Source organism: Scylla paramamosain, chromosome 36 (assembly GCF_035594125.1).
Source record: "Scylla paramamosain isolate STU-SP2022 chromosome 36, ASM3559412v1, whole genome shotgun sequence".
Classification (NCBI taxonomy): domain Eukaryota; kingdom Metazoa; phylum Arthropoda; class Malacostraca; order Decapoda; family Portunidae; genus Scylla; species Scylla paramamosain.
The window spans coordinates 7,249,408-7,272,043 of record NC_087186.1 but is presented as its reverse complement, the minus strand read 5'-3'; the positions used below and the strand labels follow the sequence as shown (position 1 = coordinate 7,272,043).

The 22,636-nt window shown below is 45.2% G+C and overlaps 1 protein-coding gene across 7 annotated transcripts in view; it reads right to left on the bottom strand.

Annotated features, from left to right (window-relative positions):
• The window catches only part of LOC135090787 (uncharacterized), a 188,259-nt gene that overhangs the window by 54,193 nt on the left and 111,430 nt on the right, over positions 1–22,636 (bottom strand). For 2 of the 7 annotated variants that reach the window (XR_010262118.1, XR_010262117.1), the window contains exons 3-4: positions 7,600–7,684; positions 5,920–6,584 (exon numbers count right to left, since the gene is read on the bottom strand). Coding sequence is in view for 1 of the 7 variants with exons in the window: in XM_063987856.1 (XP_063843926.1) it covers positions 7,600–7,684 (85 nt within the window). In the remaining 6 variants the exon portion in view is untranslated. The other 5 variants (XR_010262120.1, XR_010262119.1, XR_010262122.1 and 2 more) reach the window with 5 other exon arrangements.

The window sequence follows — 22,636 nt, the reverse complement described above, 5'->3', positions numbered from 1 at the left end:
CTCCCGGACACTTGTGGGACGAAAAGAAGGCGCAAAAAAGAGCTAAGTGTACATAATGCCCACAAGCAAAGAGTGGGCCTTTTTCGGAGACGAGGAGCGGCGGAGGAGGACCTAGGGAGAAAAAGATGCCGATGGAGTAGGTGGAAGAGGAGGAATATGTGGAAAAGTGGGAAGTTAAGTTACATGAAACGTGGGGGAACGAAGGAAAAGAAGGGAAAGGAAGGAAGTTTTTTTTTTTTTCCAGGGAAGAGGAGGAGGAAATGAAAGAGGTGGAGGTGGAGATAGAGATGAAAAAATGAGACGTTAAGTTAGATGAAGACGTGAGGGAAAAAAGGAAGGAGGGAAAGAAAGTAACATTCTTTTTCGAGAGAGGAAGAGGACGAGGACACAAAAGAGGAGGTGGAGAGAATGTGGAGGAGATGGAACAAAAATATGTGGAAAAGTGCAGGATAAAGTTAGATCAAGAGGTGGAGGGAAGGGAGGAAGGACGGGAGAAAGGAACGTTTTTTGGAGAGGAAGAGGAGGAAAAAGAGGAATAAGAAGAGGTGGAAATAAAGAAGGTGGAGTAAGTGGAGGAGATGAGAGAAAAAACACTTGAACACGAAAAGAGAGTATTAAGAAGTGAATAAGACCGAAACAAAGGAAGAAACAGAGTAAAAGCAAAACAAAATAAGAGAGGTGAAGGAGCAGAGATGAAGGAGGAGGAGGAGGAGGAGGAGGAGGAGGAGGAGGAAGAACACTCGAATATGAAAACGTGCTAAGAAGATCGTGAGCAAAGGAGAAAAGAATGCTGAATAAAAGCCAGCAACCCATCACGGTGTTGTACTGAACATCACCCTGGTTTTGCTTGCCAATGTTAAAGGTTATCCCCGCCCCACCTTGCCTTGCCCCACCCCCACCCCACCCACCCCACCTAACCCCGCCTCGCCCCGGTCCAAGGAGGATATGCCGCAGCAGCAACACGGGGCCGACATGACATGAGCAGAGGGAGGAGGAAGAGAGGGAAGAGAAAGAGGAAGAAGGCAGAGGAACGCAGGCATCTGGGCGTCGTGTTTATCTGCGGTACAAGGCGAGTACAAGGCGGCACGTTATGTTTACTCCAAGGACGTTCAGGTACAAGGCGCCACAAGTACGAGGAGGCACGGATCGACCGGCGTGCAATACAGGAACAAGCCACAGGGGGTGTTTATTATCCGTGCAGGGAAGGACGGTGCACGGACACAGCGGACACGGCACGGACACGGCACGGAGGAATCACGGACAGAGATAGCGACAGCAGGGAAGGACTGGAAGGGAAACCGCTACTCTGACAGCTTCTAATTAGCCTCCCGACGACAGGCCAAGACGACACGACCACCAGCACGACGCGGCGAACGTGTGCCAGATGCAGGGATGATACCACGCTGATACGACCACACTGACGACCACCGCCATCACCCGAGCCACCGCTGACAATATGGGACTGGCGCCATCCCGACCACCACGACCATCACTACCATCACTACCACCACTGCGCCGCCACAACAAAGCCCACACGACCGGAACGACACGCCTACGACTCTCGAATACTAAACTTGCATTTTAAACGCTAGACAAACACAGCCCGACAGAGAGGAACCAACTACATTCAAATTATCAGACAACCAACACACGCCACAACTTCCACCACCCGCCACAGCTGATACCAACCACCACCACCACCACCACTACCACTACTGTCACCATCCACACACCATACAGGAAAACAGGAAAAGGACCTCTTGGTTACTTAATTGAACAGAGGCTTAGGGAATGAGGAAAATTATAAATGTTTGAATGTTTATGGTGTGTGTGTGTGTGTGTGTGTGTGTGCGTGACCCTGCAGGTGAGAGGTCAGGGCAGTGGCTCGCGTGGGTTGGTTACTGAAGCACTGACACGAAGACTAAGACACTGATGGCTTGACTCGACACGAACTTAAGTGTCATTTCCGAAGCAGTAAAGTGAATTCCGACGAAAATTACTCTATCGTCACACACACACACACACACACACATGAACACACTGTCACTATCATCCATCACTACTACCACGCACCACCACTATCACCACCATTATCACCACCAATTACTGCAAACCACCACCACCACTACTTCACTCCACCGCCTCTCCCGTCCACTCTCCCCCAGCCAGCCAGCCATGCGAAGTCAACACGAGTTCGTCATCTAAAGGAAGGCGAAATATCAAAGCGGCCGTAAAGATAAGGCAATTTTTAGACAAACAGGCGAGACGGTTGTGCCAAATTGCCTACAAGTCGTTAAAGAGTTTACACGCACGAACCCCGTTTTCTCTTTGGTCCAACACTCGTTTTCCTTCGTGACTTATCATGTGTTTCTTACGCTATTATGTTTTCTTTCACCTTCTCTCCCCCTCGTACTTTTTTTTTCTTCGAACTCTATCACCTTCTCCCTCCATTCATTCATTCATCCCTCCCCTTTCTCTCTCTCTCTCTCCCCCTTCTTATACATTGACTTCCACCTCAAAAGCTTTCAGATTCTTTTCCTTCCCTTCCTTTCTTCACTCCCTCCCTTCTCTCTTTCACAAATATCACCTTCTGCTCCAAACCAGCCCTTCTTTTTCCCTTGCCTCTGAATCCCTAAGCAGTTTCCCCCTCCCTTCTCTCCCTCCTCCTCCTCCTCTTCCCCTCCCTTGTCTTCCCTCTCCATTCCCTCTTCTTCCCTTCCCACTTCTAAGTCGCCTCAAGATTTACTGACGAAGAACCTTGGCAAGAGTAAGACCGAATGTCACCTGAGATTTTTGTCTTTCCTTGAGATTATGTTCACTCAGGTGTTTAGAGGAGGGGTGTGTGTGTGTGTGTGTGTGTGTGTGTGTGTGTGTGTGTGTGTGTTTCAAAAGTGCAGTCACATCTCGCACTCGGGATGAATAAACAAATGCACGACTGAATGAAGACACGGCGCCACACACACACACACACACACACACACACACACACATATCCCATCCACTCATTCACTCACAATCTCTCCCAAAAAACGCAAAAAGCAAATCCCCGTCACCTCTCGTCCCTTTCATCACTATCCCGCGAAACACAAACACGAGGCGGTCTGCTGAAATCAACTCGCCGAATTACAAGTTACCGGATTACAGGCATTGCACTTGTGACCAATCAACGGCGCCACTCAGTACCACCTGGCGTCGGATCGCGTATAATAAGGGATCAAGCGCTCATCCCCCTAGCGGCGTCTCCCGGCACTCACATATCAGGCACGAAATTCGCCGGATCAAAAAGACACGCCTCGCCAAGCGCACCGGATTTGTTCCTTTGCACTCAGCGGCGATTCCGGAACGCTCCAGCCGGATTACCAAAGCTGTACGGTGCGGTGCGGTGGGTAGTGGTGGTGGTATTAGTAATGGTAGTAGTATCAGTAGTTGTAGTAGTAGTGGTGGAAGGAGGAGGAGGAGGAGGAAGAGGAGAAGAAAGAGGAGGAGACGGTGAAGGGGAAGGAGGAGAAGGAGAAGAAGGAGACGAAGGAGGTGGTGGTGGAAGTACTACTACTAGTAGTAGTAGTAGTAGTAGTAGTAGTAGTAGTAGTAGTAGTAGTAGTAGTGGTAGTAGTAGTAGCAGCAGCAGCAGTAGCAGTGAAAATAACGATAATACCAAGACTACTAATACTATCGCTAAGACTAATACTAATACAAACACTAACGATCAATGATAATACCAGAGCTAACACTAACACCGCCACTAACAAGGTGAGCGGTAACAACACCCACCTATTTAACATGCATGAGTTATACACATTTCCATTTTTGTTGCCAAATTTCATCTGGATTACTGAGTGGGCAGATGATTACAGGCGTGCGGCTGTTACCTGCGCGTAAGGGGTCATTATACATACATTAACTCTGCAGGTCATTTACTTTTAATGACGCGACCGTTCATTACTGCGCGCGTGTGATGAACAGCAGTCACCCTCATTACGTGGCATGGCGGTTATTCACGCATCTGTCCACGGGTAAATGTATACGAGGGATTCTATCTGGACTTCTCTCTGTGATTTAAGGCAAAGGTGATTACATTATGTGGCAAATGCATTGAAGTCGTTAAATTATGCAAGTTTTATTCTAACTAAAATTGCTCGAGGGAATTCTGTCTGGACTTCTGGGAGTGATTTAGAGCAAAGTTGAGTATACTGTTATGTGACTAATACACTAACTTCCTTCTCTTTGGTATCAAGTTATGACTTAAGTTTAATTCTGCCGAAAAATGCTAAATATGCGAGAGAATTGTATTTTGACTTTCCAGCGTGATTTAAAGCAAGGTTGAGTGTATCACTATGCAGCACGTGTAATGGCTTCCTCTCTTCGTTATCAAGTTCAATTATGTAAGTTTTATCCTGCCTAAAAATGCTTAAAATGCACGAGGACATTCTATTTGGACTTTCCAGCGTAAATAGAAGGCAAGGTTGAGTATCTTATTATGAAGGAAATATAAAGACTCTTCTTTATTAAATTATCTAAGTTTTATCCTGTCTAAAGATGCACGAGGATACTCTTTGAATTTCCCACCGTGAGTGCATTAATACGTAACAAACATACTGGCTTCCCACTCTTCAAGTTAAGGAATCTCAGTTTTAATTTAGGAAATGGTGTTCGATTTAAAGTACAACATTAAGATTAAAAGTAATGAAATATACGTCTCTCTTTTGTCTCCACTGAGTCGCGTTAAATGTGTTATGCTGCCTGTGATTCGGTTTCAATTAGTGCAATGTTAAGTAAAGGAGTAATAAATATTATACTGCACTTTCGTTTTCATCACAAGTGCCTAATCTGCCAAGTCGAAATTATGCCGTGAATTTTCTTGATTTCTCTGACTCGTACATCAGCTGTTATTTATTGGGTTCGGGTCTGCATTTAACACTGACTGCTACAGCTTCTTCCAACCCTGAAATTATAGTTTTGTTTAACTTTACATACGTGTTTAGAAAGACTACACTCACAACAGAAGGTACCACTAAATATCTCGTCACATGACCTGATTTAACCTAACCTAACCTAACATACCTTGATTTTAACCTGACAGAACATCACATAACCTATCATGCCTAATATAATCTAACCTAATTTAACCTCGACTTAACCTCACCTTACCTAACTTGGCATGACCTTGTTTAGTTATTGTACCTTAAATTTTGAGGAGTAAAATTGTCTGGGTTTGCTTTAAATAAGATAACATGTGCTGTTAATAGTCAAAGGCTTAAGTTATACAATAAATCTAGGAGTAAGTCACAAATTCATTCCCTCCCTTGTCTTCATCAAGTCACTCCTCCGGAACAGAGAAATCGAGGTTGTAATTTGTATGAAGCATGATGACAAAGTGATGACGAAGTGTTTTATTAATTAAGATGAAGGAGGGGGCGACAAGTGGTGCTTGCCTGCTGGTGCCATGCAATCTTTCGCACTTTGGAAGTTCAGTCAGCGCAAAATCAAGCAAATAGATAGTGAAATTTGACTGACAGTACCGGTTAATCACTAGAGCGCTGCCTCTCCCAACAGGAAACTGCAGGAACAAGATCAAAAGAACCCCACGTCCCTAAAATTTTGAACCACACTTTAATATAATCACTAGTTGAAGATACACAGGTCTTTAAGGATGCTTTTTATGGTTCTAGTGACAAATTAACAAGATTTTTACATATTAACAGGAGAAACACTCTTGAGAACCCTGCTAATCATCTCTGTGGCCTTAGGATATAGTCGTGGTGAGAGAGCAAAGCGTTTCAGAATACATGCCTTTTTAGTAAGCTACACGAGTCTTTAAAGGCGTTTTTATGGTATTAGTGATAAACTGACAAGATTTTTACATAATTACAGGAAAAATCTCTTGAGAACCCGGTTAATCATCTTTGTGGCCTTGGGAAGTAGTGGTGGTAAGAGAAAAACCGTTTCTGAATACTGGCATGTAATGGGCAGAGAGAGACAGAGTGGAGCCCTCTTGCCAAGGCTTTAATCAGCTTAAGAACTATCAGTGTGCAGAATGAGACAGCTGAAGGAGGTCTGATCAGAAACCGTCAAGTAGGTAAAGACAACACGTACGAAATGATACAACGAATCCCACGAAACACAATCACGAGCCCAAAACACAAGCATACAATGAATCACAAAAAAATCCTTAAACAAAATTATAACTATCATATAAACACACATTACAGGGCTTCTGATTCACATCCACGCAGCAGCAGGGTCATAGGGCGAGCTTCCGTGGGAGTTCCTTGAGTCCATCGTGTGGGGTGGCGGCACAAAAGGTTCTGTGGCTCCTGCTCGGCTCTGAAGCAGGTCAGGGCGCACTGGGTCAAATTTAGGTCCGACGTTCCCCGCATGACAATTGTTGCGAGTGGTCAGGACGACTTCGTGAAAGGAGTAAAAAGCGACGCTACGTAAGACATACAGTATTTCATGAGGCGAGCTGGTCGTTTTGTAAGATGGAACGTGTGTGAAGTGTCAAGAAGGGTAAATTATACACCCCTCCTCGTCTTCTTCCTTCTCCTCCTCCTCCTCTTCCTCCTTTTCCTGCTCTTTTCTTCGTCCTTGGAGGAAAGAGAGAGAAAAGGCGAATTATGATGAAAGTTTCCTAATTCAGCTTATCGTCACCACCGCAAGGTTTTCACTCTTAATCCTTCCTTCCTTCCTTCCTTCCTTCCTCCCTTCTCCTCCTCCTTCTCCTCCTCCTCCTCTTCCTCCTCTATTTTCTTCCTCCTCTTTACACGACCATCAAAGTTCAGGTCTTCACATTTTCTTCCTTCTCACTTCATATTTTTCCTTTCTCTCTTTTACTCACTTTTTTTTTTATCCTTTTTGTCCTTTACGTTTGGACTCAATTGTGATATAACGAATTTTTCACATCATATTTTCTTCCCCTTATTTTTTTTTTCCGTCTCTCCTTCATCTCCTTCCCTTTAAGGCGGATTTGACCTCTCTCTTCTCTCTTCTCTCTTCTCTCTCTCTCTCTCTCTCTCTCTCTCTCTCTCTCTCTCTCTCTCTCTCTCTCTCTCGTCCATTCCAATACAGTTTACTCGTGTCACATTCAACTCACTCCCATTTCTCGATCACTTTTACTAACCTTCCATTCCCTCCACGTTGCCAAGGCGATGTTTACGAATCGAGCTGTTCCGCGAAACTCCTACAACGCCTAAATCAAAAGCCCAGCGAGTCAAAACAGGTAAAGGTTAGAAAAAAAAAAAAAAAAGAGAAAGGAACTAAATTTGCACAGCTAACTCACAACACGCTCCTTCTCCCTCCCTCACTCATTTAAACCACTTACTTACACGCGTGCACACCGACACACACACACACACACACACACACACACACACACACAGGCATTCTCTCTCTCTCTCTCTCTCTCTCTCTCTCTCTCTCTCTCTCTCTCTCTCTCTCTCTCTCTGGTTCTCTTTTCAAAATTAATTACACCGAGAGTAATTTTTGGGCGGAACCTTTTGAAGTTACTGAGAACGATCTATTTGTTTTGCAGTGTTGTAAAAAAGAGAGTGTAAATTGGGCAGTAAACACGCAGGTGGACGTCAGGTGGGCAGTGAATCATACCTGTGCCGGGGTGACGCTGCCGTGACGCTCAGTGCTACCGCCCTCTGCTGCTCCCCTGTGACGGCCGCCTCTTCAACATGCGAGTCTGGAAAGCAAGGGAGGAGAGGTTAGCGTGGAGGAAGAATTGAACTGGAAGAAGCACAAAGGAAGACTGGAGCAGTAGCAGATATGTTGGCCCCTACAAGGCTATGAATGTGTGTGTGGGTGTCTAGTCTAAATAAGTAAGGAGAAAGGAGGGGAAAGAATAGAGGAAAGTAAGAAATGAAAGATTAAAATAGGGCAGGAGAAATTAACACAAGGGAACACAAAGGAAGAAGGAGCAGTAGCAGATCCGTTGGCTCCTAAAGAACTGAATGTGAGTTTATGCAATCAGAATAGTTAAGAAAAAAAAGGGAAATGATACAAAGAGGATATGAAAATGAGTGAAAAGTTAAGAAGAATAGAAAATGGAGAAATGATGGAAAGGGAAAAAGAACGGGAGGAGGAACGGATGAAAGAGGATTGAAAAGAGTGAAAAGTAAGGGATGACGGGTTAAAATGGAAGAATAGATAGGAGAAGGAGAGGAAGAGATAAAAAGCAGACAGAAAGAGAGAATAGAAGAAGAACAGAAGAAAACTGATTAGAAAAACACTGAAAAAAATAAAAACCAAAAACAGTAAGCAGAAAAAAAGAAGAAGAAGAAAAAAAGAAAAGAACAAAAACTGAAAATATAGATCACGAGGGAGAAAAGGAAGGGTTAAGACTAAAAAGACGAACCGAAGAGAGTGAGGCGGAGAGGAGAAGGGAAAGATGAGAAGGAGAGAGATCAGAAGTGACAGGGAAGAGAAATGAGGAGTGGCAGGGTATAGGTCACAGAGGAAGGGAAGTAGGCAAGCAGGGGATGGAGAGGGAAGAGTCAGGGGTCAAAGATGAGAGGAGGCAGAGGGCAGAGAGCATGGATGGAAGGGAGAGGGGGAGAGAGAGAAGGAGAGGAAGGGATATAGATACGGTAAGAAAGAAAAAAAGACACAAAAAAGACTGCAATGGAATGTAGGACACGAGAGAGAGAGAGAGAGAGAGAGAGAGAGAGAGAGAGAGAGAGAGAGAGGAGAGAGAGAGAGAGAGAGAGAGAGAGAGAGAGGGAGAGAGAGAGAGTCATAACAGAAAGCGTACAGTCATTGGTCACCACACATGGCCATTATCATCACCATAACAATAGAGACGTGGAAGAGTATGAGAGAGAGAGAGAGAGAGAGAGAGAGAGAGAGAGAGAGAGAGAGAGAGAGAGAGAGAGAGAGAGAGAGAGAGAGAGAGAGAGAGAGAGAAACACAGATACAAACCTCAGTCATAAATTTTAATAGCCACTTAAAATGAAATAGTAAGTGATGAAAAAATGAAAGCGAGTAAAGAAAACGTAACGCAGGATGGAGAGAATAACTACAAAGGTGCAAAGTGAGCAAAAGGAGAGAGAGAGAGAGAGAGAGAGAGAGAGAGAGAGGAGAGAGAGAGAGAGAGAGAGAGAGAGAGAGAGAGAGAGAGAGAGAGAGAGAGGCAAACCAGGCCAGAGCAGGGCGGTAAAAACCAAAGAAGAACGCCACAAAGAAAACGAAGGTAATTATAAAATGAAGGAAAAATACCGCAACTCAAAAAGAAATCACTAGACGAAAAACATTAAAAACATTAAAAAACACGAAACGAGGATATAAAAATGAAGTATTTATAATTAAGAGATTGCGGAAAATTCTAAGCTGGAAGAGAGCAGAAAATATGAGGATTTATGAATATTTGAGGAATTATAAGAGTGCAAAGAGAGAGAGAGAGAGAGAGAAGAGAGAGAGAGAGAGAGAGAGAGAGAGAGAGAGAGAGAGAGAGGAGAGAGAGAGAGAGAGAGAGAAATAACCAGTATCAAGCCCAGTAAGTCTCCAGTGAACCGAGACACCACGAACCAAACTAATTATTTGTAAGTGAAACAGAATTACTGAGGAGAGAGAGAGAGAGAGAGAGAGAGAGAGAGAGAGAGAGAGAGAGAGAGAGAGAGAGAGAGAGTAAGAGTTCGGTTGAAAGAAAACGGAAAATCTTTGAAGGAAAACCAGAAATGAAAACGAGGAATCCGTAAATGATAATCTTTCGGATGATAACCGGACTTCACTCGCAGCCTCAGAAGTCCTCTCTCCCTTACTCTCCCTCTTCCTCTCCCTCTTCCTCTCCCTCTTCCTCTCCCTCTCCCTCTCCCTCTCTCTGACACGCTCCGGCAGTCCAACGAGGGGGACCTGAAGGAGGGGCAGAAGGAGTTGTGGAGAAGATGAATGGGGCGGGTATCTTAAGGGAGTGGTCCTCGGGGAAGCTGTGCCAGGGAGGAGGTAGGGAGGAAAATCACCTGTCTCTAGCGGTCAAGTTTGTGGCGTAGTAATAAGAGGATTGGGGGCTTCAGTAACACGGAGGGTAATGCATCGCTGAGAGGTGGTTGGTCACACGTCACGCCCTCTGACCTCTGGGAGCGAGGGAGGGAAGGGAAGGAAGTGGGGAGGGTTCCTGGTGACTGGGAAGAATAGCAGGTTAGCAGGGAAGTGGTGGCGGGGAGGGGTTCTGGGTGAGGTAAGGAGCCGTAGCACTGAGAGAAATGAAAGACTGGGAAGGGATGAAATACAAAATGCGAATTATAGGTAAAAGAAAGCGAGGAAAATGTTGAATTATGAGTTTGGAGGGAAGGAGTGAGGGAGATGCGCAGGGGAAGGAGAGAAATCTGGTTGTGGAATGAAATAAGGAGGCGTGGGATAGAAAGGAATGAAGAGTATGAGGAGATGGATGACGGGAGGAAGGATGAGGAAGACTGTGATGGCGGAGTGACCTAAGGAATGGAGTAAAATGGAATGAAAAATGCCAAAGGATGGAGAAAGGAAACTATAATGCAAAATATACAAAGAGAAAAGAAAAATCAAAGGAAATAGTCTAAGGAAACAAAGGATGATAACTAAAATACTGAGTCAAAGTAAAAACCAGCACAGAAAGTAAGGAATATATAAATGTAGACAACCTGAAGAAGGCGCAAGCTCCCCGCCTTGGTAGTGACGGCCTGCACCCACGCCCTCCAACACCACCACCACTCTGCAGCCTTTCTTGCACCTCCCTCCCCGCCGTGGCCATTTTTGCCTTGTTTACCCATCGTTAGGCGGGAGAGAGAGCCGCTCGTTAGCCCTGGTTGGTGTATTTGGCAACAGTTACACACACGCCAATATCTCTCTCCGCGTGGAAGTAATTAACGCAAGCGAATCAATCACCGGAGGGACGCGGCGCGGGGATGGCGGCGCTAACCCAATCGCGGAGCCAAAATTTATACACGATAATTGTCTGAAAAAAATAAACAACTAAAAAAACAATTTCATGTATCCGACTTTGGAACTGGAGCGCCCGGAGTGGCCTGAGAGATTCATTAGAGTACTGAGGCCGATGAGATAATTCTTGACATTTCAGCAGAGTTTTTTATTAGTACCGCCCACCGCACCCCTGCCGCGTCTCTCTGGCAGGGGTGAGAGCCTGGCAGGGCTACCAACACTGCCAGCAGCACCGTCACCACTGCCACGCCCAGACAAGCGGAGTCTCTGCCATAAATTCACAATCGGCAATTAATCTCGCCGTGCTCGCCATAACTCGGCCGCGACACGCCCGCCGGAGGTGTGACCACAAGGGAAAATTAATCGCTACCAGATACCCATCGTATAAATCTTAACACCAACAAGGAGATGCAAATGGCGTGCACTGGAAATTTTAATCGCGGGTGAGGACGGCAGCCGCGGAGCACGGTTGGCCCCCCTGGCAGCGAGGACAGTCTTGAGTTATGACTGAACCCATACCTCACGCCGCCGCCAAATTTATCGCTCCTAATCCCAGTCATCCCGCCCCGCCGCCACCCTCGCCGCAATAAAACACCAAGCACTATCAACGCGCCGAACAGCCGCCATGAGGACCAATTATATGGCTTTACCGCACGCACCGCGCCGCACCGCTCCGCATCACCCTGTCCACGTGACGCCCGGTGACGGGGCCGCCCCCTGGGGGAGAGAGGTCGTGTTCTCATTAAAGACACCTGTGGGATGCTTACCTGCCCTTTTATATAAATCTAATTGGCCTCCAAGATAGAAGTCTCATTCGTCTTTGAGTTTCTGAGCCTGTTCGAACCCGACTCGAGATAATGAAACAGCGGAGACTGATACGCGCGTCCTGCCCCTCTGGCGGCGGCGAGGCTTTCACTGCGAGCACCACTGGGAGTCTGAGGGACGGACACAAAGCGCTCCGAAGCCCCGAACACCAGAGTAGGGATTCGGACTCGGTATCGAACCACAGCCCAGGGGGATTTTAACACGAGGGGGATTCAACACGCAATCGGATCGTCCCTCGTCTGCTGCAGTGATGGGGAGATAAAGCGGATCTATAAAATAAAAGAAAAGTAATTAAATTTTGTTTGTCCCCCAACGAAAATAAAAACAAGGGACGCACATACCTGAGGAACAAAGAACCGGTGTACTAATTAACAGGTAATCAGGGGCCGGTCCTCACCTGTCCGTGCTACAGCCCGGGGCGCGGTGACGCAGCGATGACGTAATGAGATCTAGTACGTCACCCTTCACACGATTATCAAAACATGAGGAGGAGGAGGAGGAGGAGGAGGAGGAGGAGGAAGAGAAAAAGAGGAGGAAAAGGAGGTGTAGGAGGAGGAGGAGGAGGAGGAGGAGGAGGAGGAGGAGGAGGAGGAGGAGGAGGAGGAGGAAGAAGAAGCAGGGAGGAAATGATGCAGTAAAGGGACAAGAAGGTACTGCAGACCTATCCATCTCTGTCAGTGTAGCCAACTTGGGATGAAAACACTCATTCCTCCGTCATGCAAATTAGTGTTTTTTCTTCCTCTTACTTTCTTCTTAGCGGTGTTGCGTCGTCGGCAAAGTTACGTGTGATTGATGCGGGACGACGATGATGCAACTTTCCCTCCTGTGATCCATCAAGAGGAGGAGGAGGAGGAGGAGGAGGAGGAGGAGGAGGAGGAGGAGGAGGGAGGGAGGGAGGGATAAGACGAAAGGGAGAAGGTATGAAGGAAGGGGACAGATGGTCGAGAAGGAGAAGGGGAAGGAAGGGGAAAGTGGGTAAGAGGAGACGGACGGGAGGGAAAAGGGAAGGTAGGGGGAGGGGAGGAGGGAAATGGAGGGAGGGAGATTCAACAATTAATCACTGTAGATTAAAAGTTGTTCCGGCCACGAGCCAAGATGGAGGGCGGGGGAGGAAGGGAGAAGGAAAGGGAGACGAGGAGGGAGAGATGGAGAGGCAGAGAGATGGATGGTTTGTGTCTGGCCATATAATACACAAGACCTTGGCCACAATTTCAATCTTGGCCACACCACAAACACACCCTCCTGGCATCAAGACCTGTTTTCTCTCACGTGAGCCACACCTACAGTTTTACTCATCACTAATTATGATGCACCACACAATTGAGTCACCAGTTCTGCACAGACCAGTACAAAAAACAACCGTGCAGCAAAAATATCGAAAAAAAAATCTCTTTAGACGAAATCTAATGGTACAAAAAATCTTTAGAGAGAAATCAAAGACAAATATTATCTTATTTAAAGCAGATGGCGAAAAACACAAAATAAAAAGAACACAAACATACCCTGAATCTGTGCCATTTTTTGATCATTTTTATTGAAACTTTTGTCTCAGAAGTGTTTTGTCCCCTGGGATATTTTGTCTTAAAGTTTATTTTCCGTCATTTAGTTCCTTTTTTTTTTTTTTTTTTTGAAGGAAGCTTTACGTAAGAACTCTTCTGTTACTGAGGAGTTGTATAAGGAGCGCTTCGTTCACACCATCACCCATACCACTACCACACACACACACACACACACACACACACACAAACCACACAAACCACACCAAAAACACACCACACCCACAGCACACCAGGTCCATGTTTCCAGTCACCACGCATCTCAGTCCAAACACAGCTTCGCCACACTATCAGATGCGCAGGCCGGCCACACCCTCTCACTTACACTACTACTGCATGATGTATCTGGTGGCGCGGTGGGTACTTTTGGGGCCACTGCGGGTTTAATGATGGCTATTGCACACCGTGGTTTCTTACTTTTTTTTTTTTTGTACGTTACCGATCTTAGGAATGTATCTGAATAGTGGTACGTGGCTTTCTCTCTCTCTCTCTCTCTCTCTCTCTCTCTCTCTCTCTCTCTCTCTCTCTCTCTCTCCTCCAAAATTACAGAGGTGCGCCGTGAGTAGCGAGGTAACCATCTCATACCTGGCGGACGACTAATTTGTATAATTCAGGTAACAGACGGGACCGGGGTGACGCACTGGCCAGGTAATTAATTTAATCAGGTGTCTTTTTTGCCTCGGTGCGTCTCAGGTAAATTTTCCCTCCACCTCACCTTACCTGCGCCTTTCAACTACGAAGACGGGAGGAGGTGCCGGGAGGGAGACGGGAGGGAAAAGGTAGATAGAGAAGTGAAAAGAAGGATATAGGTAGAAACTTGAGGTGGACGAAGAGGAGTTGAAGCAATGATGGACGAATGAGAGAAGGAAGGAAATGGGAAGAAACTCGAGATTTAAACTATGGAAGAAGAGGAGGAGAAGGAGTAATGATGGACGAATGAGATGAAGGAAAGGGGACACAGATGACAAAGAGGGGAGGAGGACAACGTACGAGATAAAGGGAAGGGGAGAAGAAACAGATGAGGGGATGACTGTCATGGAAAGGGAGGGATGAGAGGATTACGATGAATGGAAAGGGATGTGCTGATGATCACGAGGAGATAAAAGGAGGAGAGAGAGAGAGAGAGAGAGAGAGAGAGAGAGAGAGAGAGAGAGAGAGAGAGAGAGAGAGAGAGAGAGAGAGAGAGAGAGAGAGAGAGAGAGAGAGAGAGGCTAAGGGGAAGGAGAAGCTAAAGGAGACTGAAGGAGAGACTGACAGATCCTTCCTTTAATCTGAAACTGAACTGAACTTTAAAACACACGAACAAAAAATAAAACAAAATGAAAAGTAAACGAACAAATCCTAAAAAAAAAAAAACAGAAAGCAAGAACTATACATAAAAATACTCATAAAAGCAAAAAGATTAAATGTAAATGAATAAATTAAATAACAAGTCACGGAGAGACTTAGTGACCATTTAACACTGAGGGAATGGGGGGGAGGGAGGGGGAAAGGAAGGGAGGGTAGGCCTGTCAAGACTAAAACACAAATTAATTAAGCCTATGAACATGTTGCTGAACTGAGAGAGAGAGAGAGAGAGAGAGAGAGAGAGAGAGAGAGAGAGAGAGAGAGAGAGAGAGAGAGAGAGAGAGAGAGAGAGAAATAGAGAAATTTATGCGTGAAATCCTTTTAACATGTAACTCTCTCTCTCTCTCTCTCTCTCTCTCTCTCTCTCTCTCTCTCTCTCTCTCTCTCTCATTAACATCTTCATTGTGACGTCATGAGAGTCCCATATCTCACCTGCCTCTGTCTATTAATCATGTTCCTCCCGCCCATTGTTACCTGGTCTTCCTCTCTCCCTCACCTGGTCTTTCTTCACCATTATCTCTCTCCTTCATCGCATATTTAGTAGGATGGAGTTTGATCCACCAGCAGTACACTCTCTCTCTCTCTCTCTCTCTCTCTCTCTCTCTCTCTCTCTCTCTCTCTCTCTCTCTCTCTCTCATTTTCTTTGTGTTGTGCATATCTTGGGGATTGAACTGATTTCATAGGCACTGAATTCTCTCTCTCTCTCTCTCTCTCTCTCTCTCTCTCTCTCTCTCTCTCTCTCTCTCACATACATTTTAAGAGTTCGAGAAAGGCTAAAAAAAAAGATGACTTAGAGGAGGAGGAGGAGGAGGAGGAGGAGGAGGAGGAGGAGGAGGAGGAGGAGGAGGAGGAGGAGAAGTAATGGTTCCCCAACACCCAGAGGCTCAGTAGCCCCAAAAAGAAGGAGAGAGAGAGAGAGAGAGAGAGAGAGAGAGAGAGAGAGAGTGTGTGTGTGTGTGTGTGTGTGTGTGTGACAAAAAAAAAAAAAAAACGGTGCTCCGAACCAAACCAAGTGAATCTTGCTCAACGATTCGTTTTTGGGAAGGAGGAGGAGGAGGAGGAGGAGGAGGAGGAGGAGGAAGGGGAGGAATGGGAGGAGGAAGGGGAGGACGGGGAAGGAGGGGCGATACCAGGAGAATATGTGAGTGGATATGAGAGGCAGGGATGGGATGGGATGGGGGAGAGATAATAGGAAGGGGAGAATGGAGGAGAGGGAGGAAGTGAGGAAAGGAGATGTTTTGTGACTAGCAGAAGAAACTGGGGTCAAGGAGGTGCCGGAGGGGTCAGGGAGGGGATGTGGGGGGCGAGGAGGGGTCAAGAAGTTGAGGGCGTGGCGGAGAGCGTTGGGTCAGAGCATGGGGTGAAAAAAAATAAAGGGAAGTGGAGATGCAGTGAAAACGTTTTCATTTCACCTGCCATGACCGGCCGCTGTGTGTGTGTGTGTGTGTGTGTGTGTGTTGTGTGTGTATGTATCAGTGGACTATGTAGAACAGTAATTACTCGCATCTATATTCTCTCTCTCTCTCTCTCTCTCTCTCTCTCTCTCTCTCTCTCTCTCTCTCTCTCTCTCTCTCTCTCTCTCTCTCTCCATCAGGCAGGCGGGGCAGGTAAGTCGAGGTAATCACCGCCACCTGACTCGCCTATACTCTGCCTCCTTCGTCAGCGCCCCCGCATGCACCCACCTCAGGCTGCGAGTCTGGGCAGCCCGCCACTGTTACAGCCTTGTGTCCGGTGAAGTGAGAGGTTTTGCAATTGTTTTACTTATACGGGAACTATTGGTATTATTATTCCTGCTGATGGTGGTGGTGGTGGTGGTGGTCGTGGTGCTGCTACTACTACTACTACTGCTATTGCTACTACTGCTACTACTTCTACTATTGCTACTTTTACTACTACTACTACTACTACTACTACTACTACCACCACAAGTAACATCTATGTTTGTCTGCGTCTACGTTATATAATGTAACCTGAATATTTTGAGTGAAGGGCATCGACACGCAGATCACAAGTGAGGTATGAATTAAGCCTGAAAATTCACAGTATTTCAACAACCATTAGTCTTAGCCAGTTCATCACGTGACAGAGGGTCTCTGTAACATGATGGACTGGGGATCGGGGAGGGGGTGGGGATGCCAGGAGGGGATAGGAGACGACCAGGTAACAAGGTAATCAACTCGTTGACTGATAACAAGCACTGAAATACTCTGAAGCTGAATGATGATGAAATATCGATGATGTGAGAATGACTAAGAACTTGCAGTGTGTGAATGAGTGACCGGTTAGAGGGTGTGATGAGAGGCGGTCAGGCAGCAACGTGGTCATCAATGTCACGTACTGAAAGATTCTGAGGATGAAATGTGATGAATTACAATACAAAAACGATGATGTGGGAATGATAAGAACCTGGAAGAACATGCAAGAAGGAATGACTACCGTAGAACTTTGCCACTCATAACACTTAAAACACCCCTTCCTCCTCCTCCCCCTCCTCCTTTAGCGTCTCTCTCAGGACTTTCCATGAGTCACGACACACTCACTCCCTTCCTGGACAGCCCAAGTGTTCCGGAAACCTTAGATGTCACTAATAAAAAGCAAATTAATAAACTATACAACACACAGTACACTCACGCACCCAGCACCACCGCCGCCCTCTGCCGGGACTCCATTGACTAAGGAAACTTAAGGCTCGTATTCTGAAACGCTTCGTTCTCTCAATACGATTATCTTAAAATGCCACAAAGATGATTAGCCTGGTTCTCAAGAGTGTTTCGCCTGTTTATAACGTAGAAATATTATTAATCTGTCAGTAGAAAACGTAAAAACACCCTTAAAACCAGTGTAACTTCAATTAGAGCCTTTCGAAAGTAGTTGGCATAGAAGCGTTTCAGAATATGGTCCGAAGAATCAAGGAATCCGAACCCTTAACTGAAGCTTCATTGCCACGGATGAACAAACGAATCACATGAACATACCAGCCATTAATTTACTCAGCTACATTTGGGAGAAAAACTATGCAGAAAATTAACTATGGTGATTTAGAAAAGGGGTTAAATGTGATGTGAATGTGATAATAGGGATGATTCTCAGTAAATAGAAGAACGGGTGAGGATGGAGGGGAAGGAGGAAGAGGAGGAGGAGAAGCACACTCAGCACAGTAGGATATGACAAGGTGGCGCGCATTTGAATCAGTGACTAATGGCAGGCCGTTCCTCTCCCTCCCTGGACAGTAGATATATTAAAACTTTTGAGATTATTTGTATTCTTTTTACGAGAGAGAGAGAGAGAGAGAGAGAGAGAGAGAGAGAGAGAGAGAGAGAGAGAGAGAGAGAGAGAAAGAGGCGGTGGAGGCTCTCATAACCCTATCTGATACACACTCGAGGATATTTGTTAATTTGGCAGCCACACAAGACCAACATGAGTCACCTGCCTGAAAACTGCCCTTTGTTCAGGCGAGAGTGAATACCACCACCACCACTACCACCACCATCACCACCACTACTACTACCACCACCACCATCACCAACAACAACAACAACAGCAACAACAGCAACAACAACAACACTATCACCAGTACGTTTTATGAAGCTTTCGTATATATACTAATTTTTACTACTACTACTGCTACTACTACTACTACTACCTACCACCACTACTACTACTACTACTACTACTACTACTAAAACGACAACCGCATCCAAAAGACATGAAAAAGAGAAAGAATCAAAGTCAAAAATAAAAAGAAGTAAAGAACAAGATAATAACAGAAGAAAGAAAGAAAGAACGAAAAACAAAATCAGAAAAAAGAAAAAAATACATGACACAATGACAGCACACAGATAATACCAATCAATCATTCTCTCTCTCTCTCTCTCTCTCTCTCTCTCTCTCTCTCTCTCTCTCTCTCTCTCTCTCTCTCTCTCTCTCTCTTATCGCCCCAGGAAGTGCCTCGACGTGGTAGTGGTGGTGGTGATAGTGTTGTTGTTGTTGTTTTTGTTGTTGTTGTTGTTGTTGTTGTTGTTGTTGTTGTTGTTGTTGTTAGTGGTGGTGGTGGTGGTGGTCCTCCCTTCACACTTTTATCTCACACTTGTCTACACCCCCACCCCGTTTTCTTTGTAATTTACCTCGAATCACCGCGTCCTCCTCTCACGTTCTCTTAATCTTGCCCCTTCAACTTCAACCTCTCCCCGCCCCACTCCGCCCCGCCCCGCCCCGTTGGTATCTCTCGGTATTCGTGTTATTCTGAAGCCGCCCCGAGTCGCACATTCCGCCTTTTATGTGTCTTTAATGCTGTGAGCCCTGGTACCAACTACTGTCACCCATTCCTCGTCTTTATGGCTCTGTTATCTGCGTGTGTGGGGCGCCTTCTCCTGACCTGCCTCTCGCTCTCTCTGTTTCTGTTTCTCTCTCTCTCTCTCTCTCTCTCTCTCTCTCTCTCTCTCTCTCTCTCTCTCTCTCTCTCTCTCTCTCTAAGCACACACACATACATTTACACTTGCACATACACATTCCTTTCTTCTTTTCTTTCTTCCTTGCCAAACATAACTTTCGATTCTCTCTCTCTCTCTCTCTCTCTCTCTCTCTCTCTCTCTCTCTCTCTCTCTCTCTCTCTCTCTCTCTCTCTCTCTCTAGGAATTCAGGTCAATAGCAAGCAGGAATGAATCGGCGATGTGTTTTTTTTTTCGGCACCGCGTTATGGAGATGTCCAAATTGAAGGGACTCTCTCTCTCTCTCTCTCTCTCTCTCTCTCTCTCTCTCTCTCTCTCTCTCTCTGATTTGACACTTTAGGAATGACTGCGAGATTGAGTGAAGGAGGCAATTGATGTGATATGTGTGGTCTGATTCTCTCTCTCTCTCTCTCTCTCTCTCTCTCTCTCTCTCTCTCTCTCTCTCTCTCTCTCTCTCTCTCTCTCGTCCTATAATTATCATGCCATACATAAATGATTGCCTTGCCTTATCCAGTTTTCTTTGTTAACATGGCACGCCTCTGAGACACTTGTATATTCATTGGTGTTCAGGTTCATGAGTTGCCGGCGGGTTGAGGTTCCTGGGCTGACTGACTGATGGCCTGACTGACTGACTGTTTGCTGGATTGATTGGCTGACTGACTGATTGACTTACTGATTGCTTCCTTGCTTGATTGACTGGTAGAGCATACTATAAGAAAATAAGTGAAGCTGCAAGAAGCCATCAGGCCTACACGTGGCAATCCCTGTTGATTGATTTTGGGTATTTGGTTTGTCTCCGCTTAACGAGGAGATAACGAGTAGCAAAAGGTGTACTTGTCGCTAGAACGCGCATATTTTAAGGTGAGATCGGAGGAAGTTCCAAAGTTAATCCCTCACCCTAGTAACTTCCACAACAAGCAGGCAGTGGGAAGTGACTGGGAAGATGCGCCACGTCTATGTGTTGCTTGGGCTATGACGAAACTCGGTATTCTTAAACATTTGGGCGCTGTGACTCTGCTACTTTTGCTTGGCTGTCGTGGAAGCTGTTCAGGTTTTCCGAGGTGTTTTCATGACTCTAGGGAAAAGTTTCGAGCTAGTCATAAAACGTTTGAGAATATTGTGTTTCGTTACCGATCAAGCAACATATGGACATGGCGCCTCTCCTCAGTAACATCCACTGCAGGCAGGAAAAGGGAGCCACAGTCACGAAACCCTTCAGAACACTGCGTATCGTCACCGACCAAACCGTCTCTCCCCAGTACCTTCCACGTCACCCAACAAAGCGTAGACGAATTACAGCCACAAAACATTTAAGAACACAGGGCCTCATCACCACTACAATAACAAACGGACGCCCCTGCACCATCCATGACCCGCCGTAGCCCAGACGCCCGTCCCGGCTAAACTATGCAGGTAATTTCCTTTTATCACACTTTATATAAGGATCCTGCACGGGCTATTTTCTCAGCAGTAATAGGTGGTTTAGCAGTCATTAAGGCGTGAGGTGAATAGATAATGCAACACTGGCCTCGGGGAACACTCGTCAGTCCACCGTGCAAAAAAAAGCCGCCTGTCAATCAGCTGACAAATTCACACTAAAACCTTTACTGGGAGCGCATCCTGAGGGCCGCGGGGAGCCTGGGTTGCCGCGCCGCTGGACGCCGCCTTGCCTGCTTTGCCTGCCTTATACGTTCCCTTATGCAACTCTTGGAAAATCGAGAGGTGTTGGGAGGGCAGGTGTACTTCTATTTAGACTCGTCACTACCACTTTCTGCATCCAATTCTTTTGTATTTACTGGTTTATACTTGTTTTTTTTATTTACTTGTTTGTATTTATTTATAGTTTGTTTATTTTTTACTTGTGAGATGTTGGCAGAGCAGGCTGGATTTTATTGCAGACTCACCACTGCTACTTACACTTACTCACCACTACCATTTTCTGGAACTAACTGTTTTGTATTTATTTGTTTCCACTCTTTTCTACTTATTCACTTTTTTTTTTTACTTGTAATCTTGTATTTCATATGAGAACAGATTTACTTTTTATTTCAAAATTTTATCATTATTTTTGGAGACAATTTGATTTGATTTGACTGATCTTACCTGAGAACTACAAAAAACTAACAAGAAAAGAAAAAAAAAAAATAATAATAATAAAACATAAATAAATCAAATAAAAAAATACACATGTACTTTTGATTCCTCCCCTGCACACAAGTAAGCACAGTAAAATATACGTAAAAAAGATAAAATGAAGCAATACATACACACACATGATCTCTCCTCCCTACATAGGCAAGGAAAAATGGGTGCAATCACAATGAACGACTACTTAATGGAAGATCGAACAAGAAAAAGAACTAACTGATTATAAAATGAATGTGATGCAATCCAGGTAACAGAATAAATGATACCCATGTGCCTGACAGACTGATTAACAATGGAAAAGTGAAAGATTAATTAGCCCCACATAAAAAGCAGAGCCATTCAATGATGAACTGCCGCATAAAGAATGGGAGCAGTAAGTGATCCGCTTCTATTATGTATCGCAAATCTGGACAGACGACAAGACAAGCGCACAAAATCAACGCTGATAAACACAAACAGGTTGGAGGAGGACGGGGAATAAAAATAATAAGGTAAAATAAATAGTGAAGCAAGGGCGGAGGGTGTAAAGATATAAAAACAAATAAAAACACCTGACGCACGAACACCAAACACACTTAAAAACTGTAATAACAAGGGGGGAAATAAGACACTACACATTGAATAAACAAGAGGAAATAGCAATAAATAATAAACAGACGTGAAAACATTCAAACAAACGAACCAGGTACTTGAGTTGCCAAATTCCTCCTCTTCCTCTTCCTTCCCTCCTCCTCCTCCTCCTCGACTTTCACAAACACACCATTTCTTAGCCTTTCTTTTACGAGAGCTTGGCGAATTCTTACCATGTTTCCTCACACACCTGCCCGCCAGCCCTCCGTTTTTACCTGCGCTGTGAGACTTGGGGCTCAAAACCTCAACCCTGGCCAGAATTTATATTAAAGGGAAGAGTAAACAGTGCGAGGGGAAGGGGAAGAAAAGGGAGGAAGAGAAGGGAAGAAGAGAAGGTGTCAAGTAAATCATATGTTCAGAGAGAGAGAGAGAGAGAGAGAGAGAGAGAGAGAGAGAGAATGTGGAGCGCTAAAAATTCAAACAATATACAGAATAAAAATAAAAAAGAAGGAAAAGAAAGAAAAAGGGGGAAACAAAACAAGAAGAGACGGCAGCAAAAAATAATATAGGCAAATACAAAAAAGAAAAAGAAAAAAGGAAAAGTGAAAATAGAAAAGAAAGAGAAAGACAAAAAAGAAAACGGAAAATCTGAACTCAACACAACACAACACAACACAACACAACCTCACCTATACCTTACCCTACCTTACCTCACATGACCCATACCTGTGATAAGATAACACACAAACACACAGCCACACAAACATATAAACCATTAGAACAGCGTCTCCTCCTCCCTTTCCTGCCCCTGATGATAAAAATAATGAAAGT